This window comes from Canis lupus, chromosome X, assembly GCF_003254725.2.
Source record: "Canis lupus dingo isolate Sandy chromosome X, ASM325472v2, whole genome shotgun sequence".
Taxonomy (NCBI): Eukaryota; Metazoa; Chordata; class Mammalia; order Carnivora; family Canidae; genus Canis; species Canis lupus.
In genome coordinates, this window is record NC_064281.1 from 11,688,208 (window position 1) to 11,706,932 (window position 18,725).

At 47.0% G+C, this 18,725-nt stretch overlaps 1 protein-coding gene across 3 annotated transcripts in view; it reads right to left on the bottom strand.

Annotated features, from left to right (window-relative positions):
- The window catches only part of PIR (pirin), a 105,513-nt gene extending 91,780 nt beyond the window's left edge, over window positions 1-13,733 (bottom strand). For 2 of the 3 annotated variants that reach the window (XM_049107376.1, XM_025437089.3), the window contains exons 1-2: window positions 13,490-13,733; window positions 11,813-11,939 (exon numbers count right to left, since the gene is read on the bottom strand). In XM_049107376.1, the coding sequence (XP_048963333.1) occupies window positions 11,813-11,908 (96 nt within the window). In that variant the 5' untranslated portion in view covers window positions 11,909-11,939; window positions 13,490-13,733. The remainder of the gene's footprint in view (window positions 1-11,812; window positions 11,940-13,489) is intronic. The other variant, XM_025437096.3, reaches the window with a different exon arrangement.
- Between the last annotated feature and the right edge of the window lie 4,992 nt (window positions 13,734-18,725).

The following is an 18,725-nucleotide window of genomic DNA, read 5'->3' on the forward strand; positions in this document are numbered from 1 at the left end:
GGAGGACCACACTCAAACCCTGCCTATGGGACTCACTGGTAATGCACCTAAAAGTGGGTGTGAGTGTACAATCCCTTGGTGGGGGGCAGTGACTATCTGGGAATAATATTCCAACCAACACCCATCAACAAATAAATAACTGAGGTTTTTCCCCCTTCATTTGCAATCCTTACATGTTCTATTTCTTTTTCTGGTCTTTTTGCAAGCTAGTGTGTCTACAACAAGGCTGAGTAGAAATGATGGTAAATAGATGTCCTTGTTTTCTTCCTGATTTTACAGATTGCTTTTTCAAGATTCACCAGCACACGGGTTGTTTAACGCAAGGGTTTTGCAGATTCCCTTCGTAAGATGAAAGTCTTCCCCTTCCATTTTTAGTTTATGGATTTTTTGGATAGACACAGGTGTTGACTTTTATTGAATGCTTTTTCTGCACTCCTGAGATACTTTTCTCTCCTTTCATCTCTCAGTGGTGGTAAAGTACATAACTAGATTTTCTAACATTAAGCCAAATTTGCTAGGTCCCGACAATCCAAACTTTGTTCGTGATGTATTATCTTTTTTATACACTGCCGTATCTGGGTGGTTAATCTTTTGCTAATGACTCTTGCAAAAATGTGCATAAAAGCGATGTCATTATCCTTTCACTTGCTGTCCTTGTCTGGTCTTGACTGTAAGGCAACATTGTTTAATGAAGTGATGTCAAGACTCCCTGGAGCTTCAGCTCCTGGACAGTTTGTGCAGTACCGGAGTTTTCCGTATCTTAAATATTGGGTGAAATCTGTAAAATCTTCTGGACCTCTTGTCTTTATAATAGACTGTTAAAATACTGACTCCACTGCATTATGGCCATGAAACTTTTCAGACTTTCTTCTTTCTTTCTCATTGTTTTTGGACTCTCAGAATTTCTCCAGCTTCCTGGCAGCTGAGCTAATTACGTTTTTAAGTTGTGTGTTTCAGCGTAGCTACTCGGTCATATTGCTTGAAATGAGGGTACTAGGCCCTCTCTTTGTCCCTGTGTCCGGTTTTGACTCTCTTATTTTCACTTTCCATAGGAAAAAACACACACACGTACACACACACACACACACACCAGATACTGTGCACACACAGAAATTCGACAAGCCACTGCAAGTTTTTCACCTAGCCAAGTCTCCACTTTAAAATGTGGACTGTCACCCATAAAAAGCTTGGGCCACTTTGCAGCCCATCTCAGTCCAGTGTGTCCTCAGGAAATGCAGTGAAACGTTAAAAAGTAACCAAAAAGCAAAACATTTATTGACTTCTCACCCAATCACCCAAGAAGGCGTCTCAACTTCTACATTTCAAACTGCCCTCACTGCTGTCCAGCATGTCCCCTGTGTTTCCATCTTCCCTCACTCGACTCCTCACACCCTCAGGAGGGTGCTCCTCTTCTCCTCCCCTCACACCTTCTGAATGGACGGTCTCTTCCACCGTGAACTCTCTGCCCCTTCCAGTGAAAAGCAATCTTGGATCTTTTCAATCTTACCCTATCGCTCATAACTCCACTTCAGCTCAATGAAAGCCCATGAATGGAACTGGGGTTGGGAGGAGAGGGTGAAAATTCTCCTATCTTATTATTTATTTTTCCTCTCTCAGGATACTCTGTGGCTCAAAGGACTGGAAGCAATGAATGTAAAGCAGCTGGGCCAATGCCTGGAGTGCGGCAGGTCTGACACAGATGAGTGGGATCTGCTACCAAACGCCTACAAATCTCTGAGCCACAAAGTCCCCACCTGCAAAAGAAAGGGTGCAGATGGCTTTTCAAGATGGCTTTTTAGTTCTACGCTATTAGGGTGCTACGGTATGAAAATGTGGGTAAGGATGAGATGAGTATGTATTGCTTCTCGGTATCAGTTTGGTGTCCAAAAGATAGATACAGGGGATTAAGAGGCACAAATTACGAGTTATAAAATAAAGAAGTCATGGGGATATAGAGCACAGCCTAGGGAATATAGTCAATAACGCTGTAACCGCCGTATGCTGACAGGTGGTGACTACACTTGCGGTGGCGAGCATTTTGTAATGTATATAAATATCAAATCACTGTGTGGCACACCTAAACTAATATGCTATCAAATATACTTCAGTAGAAAAGTACAAATACTATAACACACACAAGTAAAAAAATGAAGAGAGATTCACATGACCAAATATGTGCTGCTGTTAAATAAATCGTGAAAAGCAGAGGTTCCTATTTTCCAGGCCCACCCTCATCACCATCCATCGCTCACAGAACAAGAGTTAGTCATCGCTTGGAAAGTACTGTTTGTTCTATACTGATTGCACATTCGAGCCATCTGGTCACCAATGCACGACACAGGGACACACACAGGAAGAAAGGCAGCACAAGGAAAAGCCTGCCGAAGCCAGGGACTGGCTGAAGAGAGCCAGAAGGATCAAGTGTTTATGGCCAAAAGATGGGGTCCACGTGTGAGACACTCTTCCTCCAACAAGCAAGATGTACCTCGTACTAAAGTGTGATCTGCGCGGTTGGGTGGCAGGCCTTATTAAAGTTCCTCACATTCTAGGGGCACGTGGGTGGCTCAGTTAAGCATCTGCCTGTAGCTCAGGTCCCTGCGTTGGGCTCCCTGTTCAGTAGGGAGCCTGCTTCTCCCTCTCCCTCTTCCTGCTCATGCCCCCTCAGTCCCAGTCAAATAAATAAATAAATAAATAAATAAATAAATAAATAAATAAATAAATAAATCAAATCTTAAAAATAAAGTTCCTAACATTCTGTAAGCATTCAGCAAGTATCCAAGGGCATGTCAAAGAAACGTGTGATCTGTATGCAGGATCTGATTGACAGGAGTGCTCGGATTCTCTACATTTTGACTTGGTCACCACCTCATTCACAACTGATGATCTTTTCGAAGTTTTGGAGCCAAATTTCCTTTCCTTCACACCGTTCCAAATCCTTTAGCAGCCAAATTCAGGTGACAGCTTCCAGGCTATTTCTGTTGATGTCTGAAGAAGGCCAGTCAAAACCTGTGGCCACCACCCCAAGTGTGTGGCACTCCCTCTATAAGGCTCCAGCTGTCTGGTGTTCTATTTAAATCAGGAAGAGGGACACCTGGGTGGCTCAGTGGTTGAGCATCTACCTTTGGTTCAGGGCATGATCCCGGAGTCCTGGGATCGAGTCCCACGTCAGGCTCCCTGCATGGAGCCTGCTTCTCCCTCTGCCTATGTCTCTGTCTCTCTCATGAATAAATAAATAAAATCTTTTAAAACGCTTTTTTAAAAATAAAAATAAATAAATCAGGAAGAACTGCACGTAGCTACCAGGAAGGTCAATTCTATGTGGAGAGGGCCAACATCATGCTTTGTTATGATGCCCCACTGAATCTAGAATAATTCTGTGTGTATAGGAGCTACTACAGACATCCCAAGTGGGACTTGAGTCAGGCCCCTAGTCACCCTTGTAGCTGGGTCTGGTCCTTTGACTGACTCTGGCTAATGAGAGGTAGGTAGAAGTCGCTGGGTGGGCCTTTCAGGGAAATCCTTTACATCTAAAAAAGGAGTGGACAGCTGGGACCTCTCCTTTTGGTCTTTCCCTTCTTGCTCCTCTCTGCGCCCAAGGGCAAGTGGTTGCTATTGCCCCAACAGCTGTCTTGGGCCATAAGGTGATGTACTGAGAACGTTCTAAAAATGATGAACTAGGGCAGCCTGGGTGGCTCAGCGATTTAGCACCACCTTCAGCCCAGGGCATGATCCTAGAGACCCGGGATCGAGTCCCATGTCGGGCTCCCTGCATGGAGCCTGCTTCTCCCTCTGCCTGTGTCTCTGCCTCTCTCTTTCTGTGTATGTCTCTTATGAATAAATAAATAAAATCTTTTTAAAAAAGTTAAAAATAAAAATGATGAACTAAGATAGAATAAGCATAGGTCTCCGAAAAGTGGGGAGCCTTGAGGCCCACCCTAGACTGTCTACTTTTGGGTAGTCACACAGCTGAACCTGACCTTGATAGAAGAGTAATAATGCCTGTGGCGGCAGCCTGGAACCAGCTGAGATCCCACCCGCCCAACACCCAACCAAATCCCAGCCTGTATCAAGGCCACATGGCAGCAGCAGAAGGGAGAAGGCCATTGAAGGCCGACTCCAGTAGCTTAGACTACCTCCCGGTAGCACCTAGACAGGGACCCGATGGGAACGATGGAAAGGTAGAAGGAAACTGCCCCCATGTAGTCCAGACCTGGATCCAGACTCCCTTTGAATGGATTTGCCCTATGACTCTACGCCCCTCTACCATGACTCAACTTCCAGGGACCCTGCTAATGGAGGGCACCACCTAGAGGCTGCGTCAATCAGGACCGAGGTTAGTCAAGGTTATTTGATGATAGTAGGGGACTCTTAATAAATTTTTAAGTGTGTAATGGTATTTAAAGCTTTATAAATATAGGTCTTTTTTATCTTTTAAAGTTCCTATCTTTTAGAGACACAAACTGAAATATTTAAAAGTAAAATAAAACAATTTGCTTTTAAAATACCCTGAGTACAGGAACACATGGGGGGATATAGAGGAAACCAGGATGTCTGGGAGTTGATCACTGTGGATGTTGGGTACGTGGAGGTTCATCATACTCTTCTCTCTACTTTTCTGTGTTCAAAATTCTTCCTGACAAAACAAATACGTATAAGAGGGGGTCCCAGGAAAATCACTTTCCACCAAGGGGTGTCCAGCGGGAAGGGCAGTGGAGCACAGAGGCAAGTACAAAGGAGTAGTGGGCTTCCCTCCTGTTGGGAGCACAGACGAACAAGCCGCTCAAACCATGCTATGCAGTCACTCGAATTCCAGTTTGGCTGCCTCGGCCCACACAGAATTATAATGAACGGTGCGAGCCAGCCCCCCTCCATCTCTTCTTTATGTTCATCACCCAAAGGCTCAGTGAAAGCTTTGTAAATTCCTCTACTACCTCATTCACAGCAATAGGGAACATGTCACTTAGGGCCACTAATACCAAACACTGTTGTCAATTCTACACTAACACAGCTCTGGGTTCCAAAGTGTCTGAGGTGTTTCTTCAGAGACAAAGCCTTGCTGCAAGAAGTTGGAAAGGTAACTGCCCTGAAACCGGATGGGTGCTTTCCTTCTCTGCTGATTGGAAGGTTAGGGGGTCGAACTTTCTGACAAGCCGGTAGGGTGCACGGTACTAAAAAATATGGTGACAATGTAAATGGTCAAAAGTAGGTCCATGAGTAAGACAATAACTGGAACACGTCATTGTTATTTAAATGATGTTCATGAAGGGGGTGCCTGGGTGACTCGGTTAAGCGTCCAACTCCTGATTTGGGCTCAGGTCGTGATCTCAGGGTCATGAGATCGAGGCCCACGCTGGGCTCTGCACTAGGCACGGAGTCTGCTTAAGATTCTCTCTCTCCAATCACCACCAATACCAAGGAAATACAAACAATATTAAAAACTTATTATGAGCAGCTATAGGCCAATAAATTAGGCAATCTAGAAGAAACGGATGCATTTCTGGAAAACCACAAACTACCAAAACTGGAACAGGAAGAAATGGAAAACCTGAACAGACCGATAACCAGAGAGGAATTGGAAGCAGTCATCAAAAACCTCCCAAGACACAAAAGTCCAGGGTCAGATGGCTTCCCAGGGAAATTCTATCAAACGTTTATAGAAGAAACAATACCTATTCTACTAAAGCTGTTTGGAAAGATAGAAAGAGATGGAATACTTCCAAACTCGTGCTATAAGGCCAGCATCACCTTAATTCTAAAACCAGACAAAGACCCCACCAAAAAGGAGAATTATAGACCAATATCCCTGATGAACATAGATGCAAAAATTCTCAACAAGATACTAGCCAATAGGATCCAACAATACATTAAGAAGATTATTCACCATGACCAAGTGGTATTTATCCCCAAGATGCAAGGCTGGTTCAATACTCATAAAGCCATCAATGTAATAGATCGTATCAACAAGAGAAAAAACAAGAACCATATGATCCTCTCAATAGATGCAGAGAAAGCATTTGACAAAATACAGAATCCATTCCTGATCAAAACTCTTCAGAGTGTAGGGATAGAGGGAACATTCCTCAGCATCTTAAAAGCCATCTACAAAACGCTCACAGCAAATATCATTCTCAATGGGGAAGCACTGGGAGCCTTTCCCCTAAGATCAGGAACAAGACAGGGATGTCCACTCTCACCACTGGTATTCAACATAGTACTAGAAGTCCTAGCCTCAGCAATCAGGCAACAAAAAGAAATAAAAGGCACTCAAATTGGCAAAGAAGAAGTCAAACTCTCCCTCTTCACAGATGACATGATACTCTACATAGAAAACCCAAAAGACTCCACCCCAAGATTGCTAGTAATCATACAGCAAATTGGCAGTATGGCAGGATACAAAACTAATGCCCAGAAATCAGTGGCATTTCTATACACTAACAATGAGACTGAAGAAAGAGAAATTAAGGAGTCAATCCCATTTACAATTGCACCCAAAAGCCTAAGATACTTAGGAATAAACCTAACCAAAGAGGTAAAGGATCTATACCCTAAAAACTACAGAACACTTCTGAAAGAAATTGAGGAAGACACAAAGAGATGGAAAAATATTCCATGTTCATGGATTGGAAGAATTAATATTGTGAAAATGTCAATGCTACCCAGGGCAATTTACACATTTAATGCAATCCCTATCAAAATACCATGGACTTTCTTCAGAGATTTGGAACAAATCATTTTAAGATTTGTGTGGAATCAGAAAAGACCCCAAGTAGCCAGGGGAATATTAAAAAAAGAAAACCATAGCTGGGGGCATCAAAATGCCAGATGTCAGGTTGTACTACAAAGCTGTGGTCATCAAGACAGCATGGGACTGGCACAAAAACAGACACACAGATCAATGGAACAGAATAGAGAACCCAGGAATGGGCCCTCAATTCTATGGTCAACTAATATTCGACAAAGCAGGAAAGACTATCCACTGGGAAAAGGACAGTCTCTTCAACAAATGGTGCTGGGAAAATTGGACAGCCACGTGCAGAAGAATGAAACTAGACCATTCTCTTACACCAGACACAAAGAGAAACTCAAAATGGATGAAAGATCTAAATGTGAGACAAGATTCCATCAAAATCCTAGAGGAGAACACAGGCAACACCCTTTCTGAACTTGGCCACAGGAACTTCTTGTAAGATACATCCATGAAGGCAAGGGAAACAAAGGCAAAAATGAATTATTGGACTTAATCAAGATAAAAAGCTTCTGCACAGCAAAAGAAACAGTCAACAAAACTAAAAGACAACCTACAGAATGGGAGAACCTATTTGCAAATAACATATCAGATAAAGGGCTAGTTTCCAAGATCTATAAAGAACTTATTAAACTCAACAGCAAAGAAACAAACAATCCAATCATGAAATGGGCAAAAGACATGAACAGAAATCTCACAGAGGAAGACATAGACATGGCCAACAAGCACATGAGAACTTGCTCCGCATCACTGACCATCAGGGAAATACAAATCAAAAACACCATGAGATCCCACCTCACACCAGTGAGAATGGGGAAAATTAACAAGACAGGAAACAACAAATGTTGGAGAGGATGTGGAGAAAGGGGAACCCGCCTGCACTGTTGGCGGGAATGTAAACTGATGCAGCCACTCTGAAAACTGTGTGGAGGTTCCTCAAAGAGTTAAAAATAGACCTGCCCTATGACCCAGCAATTGCACTGCTGGGGATTTACCCCAAAGATACAGATGCAGTGAAACACCAGAACACCTGCACCCCAATGTTTATAGCAGCAATGTCCACAATAGCCAAACCGTGCAAGGAACCTCGGTACCCATCGAAAGATGAATGGATAAATGGATAAATTTTTAAAAAGATTTTTAAAAAATTTAAAAAAAGATTCTCTCTCCCTCTACCCCTTCCCCCCTCCTTGCATGTGGGCTCTCTCTCAAAAAAAATTTTTTTAACTGTGCATGAATTAATAATACCATGGGAAGTGCTTATGTTACCATGTTAAATGAAAAAAAAAATGACACAATGTTGTCTATTTTGTATGATCCCCATGATGTAAAATATACAACTATATGGAGACAAAAGGAAACACTCTCTGCCTTAATCGTGATTAAACCCGGATGATGGCATTAGGAATGATTCCAATGCGCATATTTTTCCTGAGGGTAGTGGCATACATGGGAGACCCTCAGAATTAGCAGAATATGGGGGTCTTTAAAGCATAGGTTTTCAGCCAGGGACTCTTACTTGGGTACCATGGATTGAAGCCAGGGCGGCTATAAACTTGGCTGGGAAAAACATTACATCTTTATTTTCACTGACCTCTAACGGAAAAATTTTTTCTTCCGGAATTTTTTTTTTTTTGTGGTAAAATGTACATAACAAAATTTACCACTTTAACTATTTTCAAGTATGTGGTTCAGTTTACACTGGTGGGCACGAGTCACCACCATGACCAGTCATCTCCAGACTGAAATTTAATACTTTAATCATGAATGCAAAGAACCACAGTAAATGACCAGGACCTGTGACTCTGTCACCACTAAAAATCAAAGCTGTTTTCATCTCACATGACAGCTGTTGCAGGCATACTGAACTACTTTTTAAAGACTTATGTAGTTATTTGGGGGGACGGGCAGAGGCAGAGGGAGAGAGAGGATCTCAAGCAGGCTCCACGCCTAGCACAGAGTCCAACGCGGGACCCGATCTCGGGACCCTGAGATCACAACCTGAGCTGAAACCAAGAGCCAGACGCTTAACAGACTGTGCCACCCAGACACCCTGGTATACTGAACTGTATTGTTCATGCTCCTCGCAGCTTTGAAATCAGGTAGTTATGTGACCTGCCACCAAATCTTGTTATTTAATGCAAAATTACTAGATTACAAATTCCTTTTGTAATATTGTGCTAGCCGTATTTCAATGTTTTCTTTTGTAATCCTATGTATTTTATTTCATGCCATTTAAAAAATATTATCCTGGAGCGCCTGGGTGGCTCAGTGGGGGAAGCATCTGCCTTCGGCTCAGGTCATTATCTCAGGGTCCTGGGATCGAGCCCCACACATCAGGCTCCCTGCTCAGTGGGGAGTCTGCACCTCCCTCTCCCTCTGCTGCTCCCCTTCCTGTTTGTGCGCGCTCTCTGTCAAATAAATAAACACAACATTTTTTAAAAAGATAAAAAACAGGGATCCCTGGGTGGCGCAGCGGTTTGGCGCCTGCCTTTGGCCCAGGGCCCGATCCGGGAGACCCTGGATCGATTCCCACGTCGGGCTCCCTGCATGGAGCCTGCTTCTCCCTCTGTCTGTGTCTCTGCCTCTCTCTCTCTCTCTCTCTGTGTGTGACTATCATAAATAAATAAAAATTTTTAAAAAAGATAAAAACATTATTCTGAGAGGAAACGTGTATGTTTCATCAGACCACCAATGGGGTTCACACACACACAAAAAGATTAAGAAACCCTGAGCAGATGTGTCCTGACAGATGGAGTAATTAAAGTATTAGTTACCTTCGACACACAATAACAATGATGGGTTTACTAATGGGTGTCCAAATTCTTTATAATTGTTCTGTTGATGTGGCCTAGTAGAATATGATTCCACATCCATCTGCATCTCCCCAACATCCACTGCGGATTTAGCCCTTTAGAATAATCCTGTTTGCATGTATCCCTTTGGAAAACAATGTCCGACACACCCCAAAAGATATTCACAGGTGAAAAGAAAGCTAATGGCAGAAAGAGTACGAGAATAAACGAGCCGATTTTAAGAAGAGAAACAAACTGACCTCATTTAAAAAAAAAAAAAAGAATAAAGAATCCATTTCCCTAATATACTCCTTCCTTTATTCAAAAATATTTGGGGGGCGGGGCTCGAGGGAAGATGCTCAACACCACTCATTATCAGGGAAATGCAAATCCAAACCACAGTAAGAGATCACCTCACACCTGCCAGAATGGCTAGGATCAAAAAGACAAAAAATAACAAGTATAGGGAAGGGTGTAGAGAAAAGGGAACCCTTGTACACTGTTGGTAGGAATGTAAATTGGTGCAGCCGCTATGGAAAACAGTAGGAGGTTCCTCGAAAAATTAAAAATAGGACTACCACGTGATCCAGCGATCGATCCCACTTCTGGGTGTTGACACAAAGAAAATGAAAACACTAACGTGGAAAGAGATGTGCGCCCCCCTGTTCACTGCAGCATTATTCACAACAGCCAAGACACAGAAACAACCTAAGTGCCCACTGAATGGATAAAGAAAATATGATAGGTGTGTGTGCGTAGACACACGTGTGCAGGCACGTACACACACAATGAGATGTTATTCAGCCATAAAAAAGTGAAATCTTATCACGTGCAGCAACATGGGTAGACCTTGAGGGCATTCTGCTAAGCGAAGTAAGTCAGAGAGAGAAAGACAAATACCATATGGTCTCACTTACATGTGGAATCAAAAAATAAATAAATGAACCCAGCTCACAGACACAGGGAACACAGCTCAGTGGTTGCTGCCAGAGGTGAGGGGTGGGGGGGGGGTGAAATAGGTCAAGGTGGTCAGTCCAAAGGTACAAACTTCCAGTGATGAGATAAATAAATTATAAGACAAGGAAGTCCTCGGGATGTCATGTACAGCATGGTGACCATAACTAAGGTCATTGTATTGCATATTTGAAAGTTGCTAAAACAGTAAATCTCAAGAGTTCTCATCACGAGAAAAAATATTATAACTGGGGGTCCCCGGGTGGCTCAGCGGTTTTGTGACTGCCTTCGGCCCAGGGCCTGATCCTGGAGACCAGGGATCGAGTCCCACGTCGGGCTCCTTGCAGGGAGCCTGCTTCTCCCTCTGCCTGTGTCTCTGCTTCTCTCTCTCTGTGTCTCTCATGAAAAAATAAATAAATAAAATATTTTTAAAAAGGAAAAATGTTATAACTATGTATGGTGACCAATGTTAGCTAGACTTATCATGGTGACCGTTCTGCAATATATACAAATAGCAAATCAGTATGCTGTCCACCTGGAACTAACACAATGTCGCATGTCAGTTATGCTTCAATAAAAAAAAAATCTTTTTGGAATCTGGTCTGGTGATGGACGCCGCATTCCCTGGGCTAACCCCACCCTTGGCTACCTTTCTGTGCGAATAAGATTCTCTTTTCTGCAAGTCCCACGTCGTCTGTCATTTTCAAATAAAACTGCTCTGTCGTGCTGAAAGAAGTCTACCCACCTAACCTAAAACCACCTCCTATGAGAGAAGCCCTCACGTGCCCCCGTCACCACAGGACGTCCACAGAGTTGGGGGTCAGTGGTTTTTCCATGAACCCAAATCCCTGGCAAGGCTGATTGGCCAAGGGAGGGAGGTGCGGTGGAGACGTGACCCAAACCGAGCCAACCAGATGCCCTCCCCCGGGAATCTGGACGTGGGACCTAAAGTTACTGCCCGGGGCGTGCGTTGAACTGCAGGTGAGCAAACTCAGGGCTGTGAGGTGGGCGTGTTTGGCGACGTGCATGCTGAGGCTGGTAGAGGGACCCAGCACGGGACAAGGGAATGCAGAGGGGGGCAGAGGCACTTCAGCTGCATCTTGTGTGCAGGCAGGACCCCATACCCATGTTAGAGAAACCCCCTCCGGCCTGGGGCCAGTCCAGTGGGGACCCTAACTGCTAAGTTGAGAGTGGGCCCCGATGGGACCCCCATGAGGCAGCTCCTGATGGTCCCGGGCCCCCTCTCCCCAAGTTAACCCTCGGTGGCCCGCCAGTACCTTCTGCAGGAGAGCACGAAGCAGCCCCCCAACCTGCATACCTCGGGTCTGCCGATGCTCCTGCGGACCCTGGCTCCAACCCCCTCGGCCTGCTCCCGGCTCAGCACGGACAGGGTAACCTTCTTGGAGGGTGCCATGTCCACGTCTGGAAAGTGCTCCGCTGCCAAGCTGCAGACGGTAGAGGGCCAGTGGAGGACAACAAGAAGGAAAAATCAGGAGGGCACATCCAAGGGCTTCCAAATAAAGGATATTAAACTCAGGCCTGCCCAAAATATTAACAGCTGCCATCTATTGACTGCTTAGTCTGTGCGAGACCCGGGTTAGGAAATCGAGAACAATAACGTTGGTGAGCACGCATGAGCACTAATGTATTAGTGCCACTAATTGTCTGCAATCTCACGCAATCCCACAGCCATCTTTTACATGGTTTGGCAACAGCGTCTCTCCTGGGCACTTACTATCCTCTAAGGAGCATTTTATCTGCTTTCTTTCTTTCTTTTTTTTTTTTTTTAAGTAGGCTCCACGCCCAAGGTGGGGCTCAAGCTCCTGACCTCAAGGTCAAGAGTCGCATGTTCCACTGACTGGGCCAGGCAGGCGCCCGTTTATCTGCTTTATCTCATTGAAATTTCTCAAGCTCCCCAACCTTGCATTGCCCCCACGAGGGAGGTGCTACCACGAGGCTGAGAGTGATTTACAGGGTGTTGACTAAGGGAACACAAAGAAAATCCGTGAGGTCTGTGAATCTCCCTAGAACACGTGGAATGGGGAGCCTGGGTGGCTCAGGGGTTGAGTGTGTGCCTTCAGCTCAGGGTGTGATCCTGAGGTCCTGCGGTCGAGTCCCGCATTGGGCCCCCCGCAGGGAGTCTGCTTCTCCCTCTGCCTGTGTCTCTGCCTCTGTGTGTGTCTCTCATTAGTAAATAAATAAATAAATCTTTTTAAAAAACCATGTCAAAGATCTTGGCACTGAAAGTAATTTCGAGGGTCACCAAATTCAAAGATCCGTGTGCCCCTAAAGTTCAGGGCCAACTTTCGCAGCAAGAATGCCCTGAGCTTTGTCAGGAAGTCTTCAAGAGCAGGAAAGTCACCGAGGACATGCCCTTGACAACGCATCCTGTATTTGAGGCCCAGTCTATACTCCGCCTTTATTCCAAAAGACTTTTCTCTTTTGGGGGGCCCTGAGTTCTACCGAATGGAGTATCACAGAGCCAACATAATCAATCTGTTTCCCACTTCGAATGCTTGCAGACAGTGCCACGAAATCGCTAAGACTCTTCTTCAAGCGAAAGGCAATCCATTCCTTTCGAGTCCTACTCACACCAAGAGGGATGCTTTAGCGAGAAGCGCAGACTCCAGAGCCTGAGAGCCTGGGGTGCACCCCGGCTTCACAGGTGCCAGCTGTGCGGCCTCAGGCCCCTCGCTAAGCCTCTCTGATCTTCCGTTTTTCCCATGTGTCAAACAGGGGTATTAAGACTGCCTGCCTCCAAGGGGTGTCGTCAGCGCTCCGAGCGTCAGCTGCGGCTCCTCCGAGCGCTATACTCGGCAACGCCCGGCCGCCACCTGCCCGCCACTGAATACGTGCCCCCCAACCCCCGCGCCAGGCGATCAAGAAAGACTTCTAGGGTGCCGGTCAGTGGGGCTCAGGAAAGCGTTTACTCCTCAGAGCGGGACAGAACCGTCACCACCTGCCTCCAAGCGACTAGGAAGGGCTTCACCCCTACCTGCGCTCCTTCTGGGTCCTTCCACGCTCCCGCCCGCGAATTCCACGCGCGCCAACACCCGGCGAGGTGCTCACCCGAGCGCAGGGCTTTCGGACCGGAAAGCCGCCTCCCCCTTGGCCAAATGTCAGAGCCCTATTTAAGCATCTCCCGTCCCCTCCTCGGAGCCTCCCCGGGAGTCGGCGGCGGGCTGGGAAGGCGGGTCGCGCGCGGTGCTCCCGGGGGCCCGGCGGCGGGGGCGGGGGCGGCGCGGGGCGCGGGGCGGGGAGGGCGCCGGGCCCGCCGCCTCACCGTGACTCAGCGTTTCGCCGCCCGCGGCCGCAGCGGGCAGGAGGCGGGAGTCCGCGGGGCGGGGGGGGGGGGGTCTGGGGGTGCCGCTCCCTTATTTCCTGGCCGCCCGGCGCCCGCTGCCCCGCCCCTGCCTGCTCCGGGCCCCTCCCGCCCCCGGGGAGAGGCGCGACCCCCGGCGTCGGGGTCGGGGTCGGGGGTGCTCGCTGGGCCCGGCAGGTGCGCGATCCGGGCGCTGTGGGTTCCCGCGGTGCCTCCGTCACTTGTTCGCTGCGCGACCTGAGGCCGGTGGCTCAGCCTCTCTGTGCCTCCCGTTCTTCCGCCGTCAACGGGGATGGGGATGCTAGACCAGCCTGCTAGGGTTGTGGGGAGAACCGGCCGAGCTCGGCGTGCCCTCTGCACCCCTCCAGCGTGTTGCAAAAAGAAGGCTGCTGTTCGGTACTTAAAGCAAAGGAGTAGGGAGAGGGAGGTGGGGGGGGGGCGGTAGGAGGGCCAAGACTCTTTTGCACCTGCCTAAAAAAGAGACACAGTCAGGACACCGGGGTGGCTCAGTAGTTGAGCACCTGCCTTTGGCTCAGGGTGTGATCCCGGAGTCCTAGGATCGAGTCCCGCATCAGAGTCCTCGCAGGGAGCCTGCTTCTTCCCGGGCCTACGTTTCTGCCTCTCTCTTTACGTCTCCCATGAATGGAGAAATAAAATCTTTAATAAAAAAAGAGAGAGACACACAGACAGACATACACACACAGCCTAGTGGGGACAGAGTTGGTGAGCAGCTCGGTGGTCGTGGAGCGCGGCGGGCAGGCGTGTGATCGCCCTCCCAGGACACTGGGGAGTGGCAGGAGCCTGTGAGCGGCTGAGATTCCTCACCAGGGTTACAGGCACAGCTGCCGGTGTCTCACAGAAAGCTCACTGTGTGACCCACAAAGGAAAGAAAGTGGCACTTCTAAAACAGGGACCAGAAAACTTTGTAAAAGGCCAAAAGGTAAAGGCTTTCCACTTGGCAGGCCACCTCCGAGCTCGGGGAGGACTGCTGCATCTCGCCTCCGGAGCAAGGACCCGGGGATGGCATGCAAATAAACGGGTGTGGCTGTTTCAATAAAACCTTAATTAGGGTTACTGTTGGGGAGGAAGGATTTCCTCTGCCCCTCCTTTAGCTGAATGAAGAACCACATTGACTGGAGACAGATGACCGAGTGGAAATGAAATTTCGTAAGGGCGGGGAATCCACACAGCCTGAAATTCCAAAGGCGCAGAAGCACCAGGAGGCTTATCTGGCCTCCTGAGCTCAGGTGAGGGGCAGGGGTGCGGGGAAACAAAGGGAAGCGAGAGCAGTTGCAAGGTGAGAGGACGAGCTTAGAAGACAAAGGTGGCCTTGGGATGCACTTAACTTTCTTAAGTAAAGAGGAATGTCTGTTGTAGCTCTCTTTTCAGTCCAGGCTCTCCTTCTTTCCAATGTAAATAGAGGCAGTTGACGGGGAGGTAAAGAACTTTTCCTGAACCTCCTGGGTTTTGATCTCTTTTAACTCAAAATAATCTTCAGGCCAAACTGGCCTGCGGAGTGGGGGGCGTCTAGGTGGCTCAATACTCTAAGCGTCTGCCTTGGGTTCAGGTCATGATTTCAGGGTCCTGGGGTCGAGCCTGCCTCTCTCTCTCCCAAATAAATAAATAAAATCTCTTTTAAAAAAGTGGCCCATCTTGAGGTGACCTGCCCTTGCCTCTACAATACTGAAATTTGAATTTCATATAATTTTCACTTGTCATGAAATATTATTCTCTTGCTTTTTTTTTCAATCACTTAAAAATGTAAAAACTGTTCTCAGCTCAAGGACTATAAAAACTAGATAGTGGGCCAGACTTGCCTGCAGGCCTAGTTTGCAGACCCCTGCTCTAAAAGCACAGGGTAGTAAGGGAACGGGGGACTTTGCCCCGGATTCTTTATGTGTGAGCGGGATTCAAATCCTTCCTCTCTACCTGATTCAAGGCTAATTGAGATAATGCACATGAATATTAAGTCCCATGACATAATGAAGTATTGTCACTTAGCATCTGAAGCCGCCTCCCAATTATATATATATATATATAAAAAAAGAAGAAGAAGCACTAATCTCCTTTTCTGTGACAATAAATTTGCCTTTCCTGGAAAAAAAAAAAAAGAAATATGGGCTCTCCGTCTGGCTCTTTGCAGTCTTTAGTAAATGCTGCTGCATTTGCTACCAAAAATGTCAAAATTTAGCCAATTGCCTGGGCCTGAAACTCAAGCTATCCCATCACTCTTCCACCTTACAATCCTGTGGATTCCACTCCCAATATCTCTTAAATATGATTGCCACGTGTCATCGCATCTGAGAGCCACTCCACTCTTCCAGCCTTCAGGCTTGCCTCTGGCCAATCCACTGTCCAATTCCCAGGAAAATGGAATAACTGCCTAAAACCTTCAGGGCCCTCAAGAGAGTCCTTCGATGTCTTTAATCCGGCCTCACTTTCAACATGCTGACACTTGCTCAAGGACACACACACACACACACACACACACAGAAGCACTGCACTCCCTCTTTCCACCTAGCTGACTTCTTTTAGGCTCCCAAATGTGCATTGCCCAGCTTGTTGGCTTGCTGTGCCTCTGTCTGCAACTTTCTCTCTCCTTGATCTGGCTTATCCGCATTCATCTCTCAGCTCGCTTTCCATGTCACTCCCGCTGGGAAACCTTCCTTCCTCTCAAGTCTGGGTGAGATGTTTGACATGGCAATTATTATGAGACAGGAAAACAGAAGGGGCCTGTGGAGGGGGGGGGGAACTCTGCCTTTTTGCTCCTTTTCCTGCTTCTGGTCTGGCTAGGACCCGCACCCAGGCCTTACACGTGCCTTAATGTACATCCTCCTTGTAAAGGTCAAGGAGTTAACAATTTCTCTGGAGTCTTCCAGCACAATCGATAACATCTGAGGGGTGACCTGGCAGGTTGTCAGGAATGGTTTCCAAGACCACTGACTCCAGAACCTTGATGAGGACACCAGATCCCTCGTCCTTGTTTGACCAGTTCCTGGAAGCCTAAGAGGACTTGTACACCAGACCATCATCTTCAATAAAACCCCAGACCCCCAAGCAAAGACGACACTCACTCTCCTTCCTTCCGAGTTTCTGAGCCACTGGGTATGTACGTGCACTCTCTCTACGTCTCCAATAAACTCTGTTCTCACTTCCTCTGGGCTCAGTGTTTGATTTCTATCCTGCACGCGGCCTGGGACCACCCCCACCCCCGCCGGGGCCCTGGACCCAGGCCAGCCTGCAACAATCACAACCACACGTTGTCGATCAGACCCATTGTTTGCCATCTTTTGGAAGATTCTGCTTTCCTCTGATCATGATACTTCCAACAGTATGTCCCGTTAGACATGTCTTCTGCAATGCGACTTTGATACTCCCTCCATCCCAAGTGGCTTTTCCTTCTCTTCCTCCTGAGTCTAGGCAGGGCTGGTGGTTGCTCTGACCAATACCATACAGTGCAAGTGACACTGTGCCAGTTCTGGACGTGGCTCTGAGATGGCCTGATGGCTTCTGCTTGCTGCCTCCTGGGAGCAGCTGCCATGTGAGAGGAGCAATGGCTCTGAAACCACCTTTCTGGGAGACGCCCATGCCAGGCGAATAAGACATGAACACCCAACTGCATCTTTCCCAACTTCCAGGCCCACAGAACTATGAGCAAAGAAAAAGCGGTTGCTTTAGGCCACTCTGCTTCTGGGTCATTTGTCTCATGATACTAGACAAATGGAAAATATACTTTCATGCAAGAGGAGAGGAGGTGGGTTTTTAGAGCTCTCTGGACTAAATAAAAAAAACACTCTTATGAAGATTTACTCTTTTAGAACGTGGCTGTGTCCATTTAGATGTTGTTACCAAGGTGACCAGCCACCCGGCAAGCTAAAGGATTATTAAACTTGAGAGAGCAAAAGTGGCATGCTCCAGGCCATCGCAGTGACCCTGGGGGTTCAGGTGTCCTGAAAGGCTCCTCTGTTACAAGGAGCATTTACAAGGAGAGCTTTGCACTAAAAGGAAGCAGGAGAGAAGGGCCTCACTGTCCGCTGTTACCCACTTCCATAGTAGAGTTGCAACACTCTTGGGGACGCTTTCAGTTTATCACCTTTTCAGAGTTTCCTCTGGGACTCAGAACACCCTCCACCTCCGAAACCGAAACAGGAGCCCAAGCTTCTCTTTCCTCTTGTCTTTGAGAGGCCGGTCATGGGTGCAAACTAAGTCCGAGGCTTGCGTTGGTAGGGCAAGGCACGGAACTCTCTTTGCAGACCCCGTGCAGGAAAAGAACAGGGCTGAAAAGCTAGGAGACCTAAACTGAGGACAAACCAAGGTCAGAGAGGGACAAGTGTTTTCAAATGGAATACGGGGCATGGAACGTTCCGCTAGAGGGGCCCACTTTGGAGATGAGAAGTGTGACCCTGTATGTGGAACTTGGCACACTTTTCACCCTAGTCATTGGCCATCCAGATGGAGGTGTCCAACAGGCAGCTGGACATATGAGTGTGTACTTAGATCACCAATGGCCCTCAGGCTCCTGGGAAGCATAAAAAAAGCTCTGTGCCAACATGACAGCAAAGAAAGCCTTCCCTAAATGATTCTAAGTAAAACCATTATAATATTTAAAGGCACCCACATTGTCGACATACTTTATTTGAACTTTTTCCTCAATTTATTTTTCTCTTCTGTTTGACTTATTGATTTTTCTTCTCCAAGGTACATTTTATGTAAATACACAGATATCTTCTATATTTCATCATTTCCATGTTCTCCTCATAGCACGCAGCTCAAAAATTCTTTCTCACAGATTGGTCAGGTATTGGTAATCTGCCTCCCAGAGCATTGTAGCGGCCATTCATTAAATGACAAATGCCTTTGGAATATTCCAAGTTAGGGATTCAGACTCACCAAACCTAGGAAATCCATC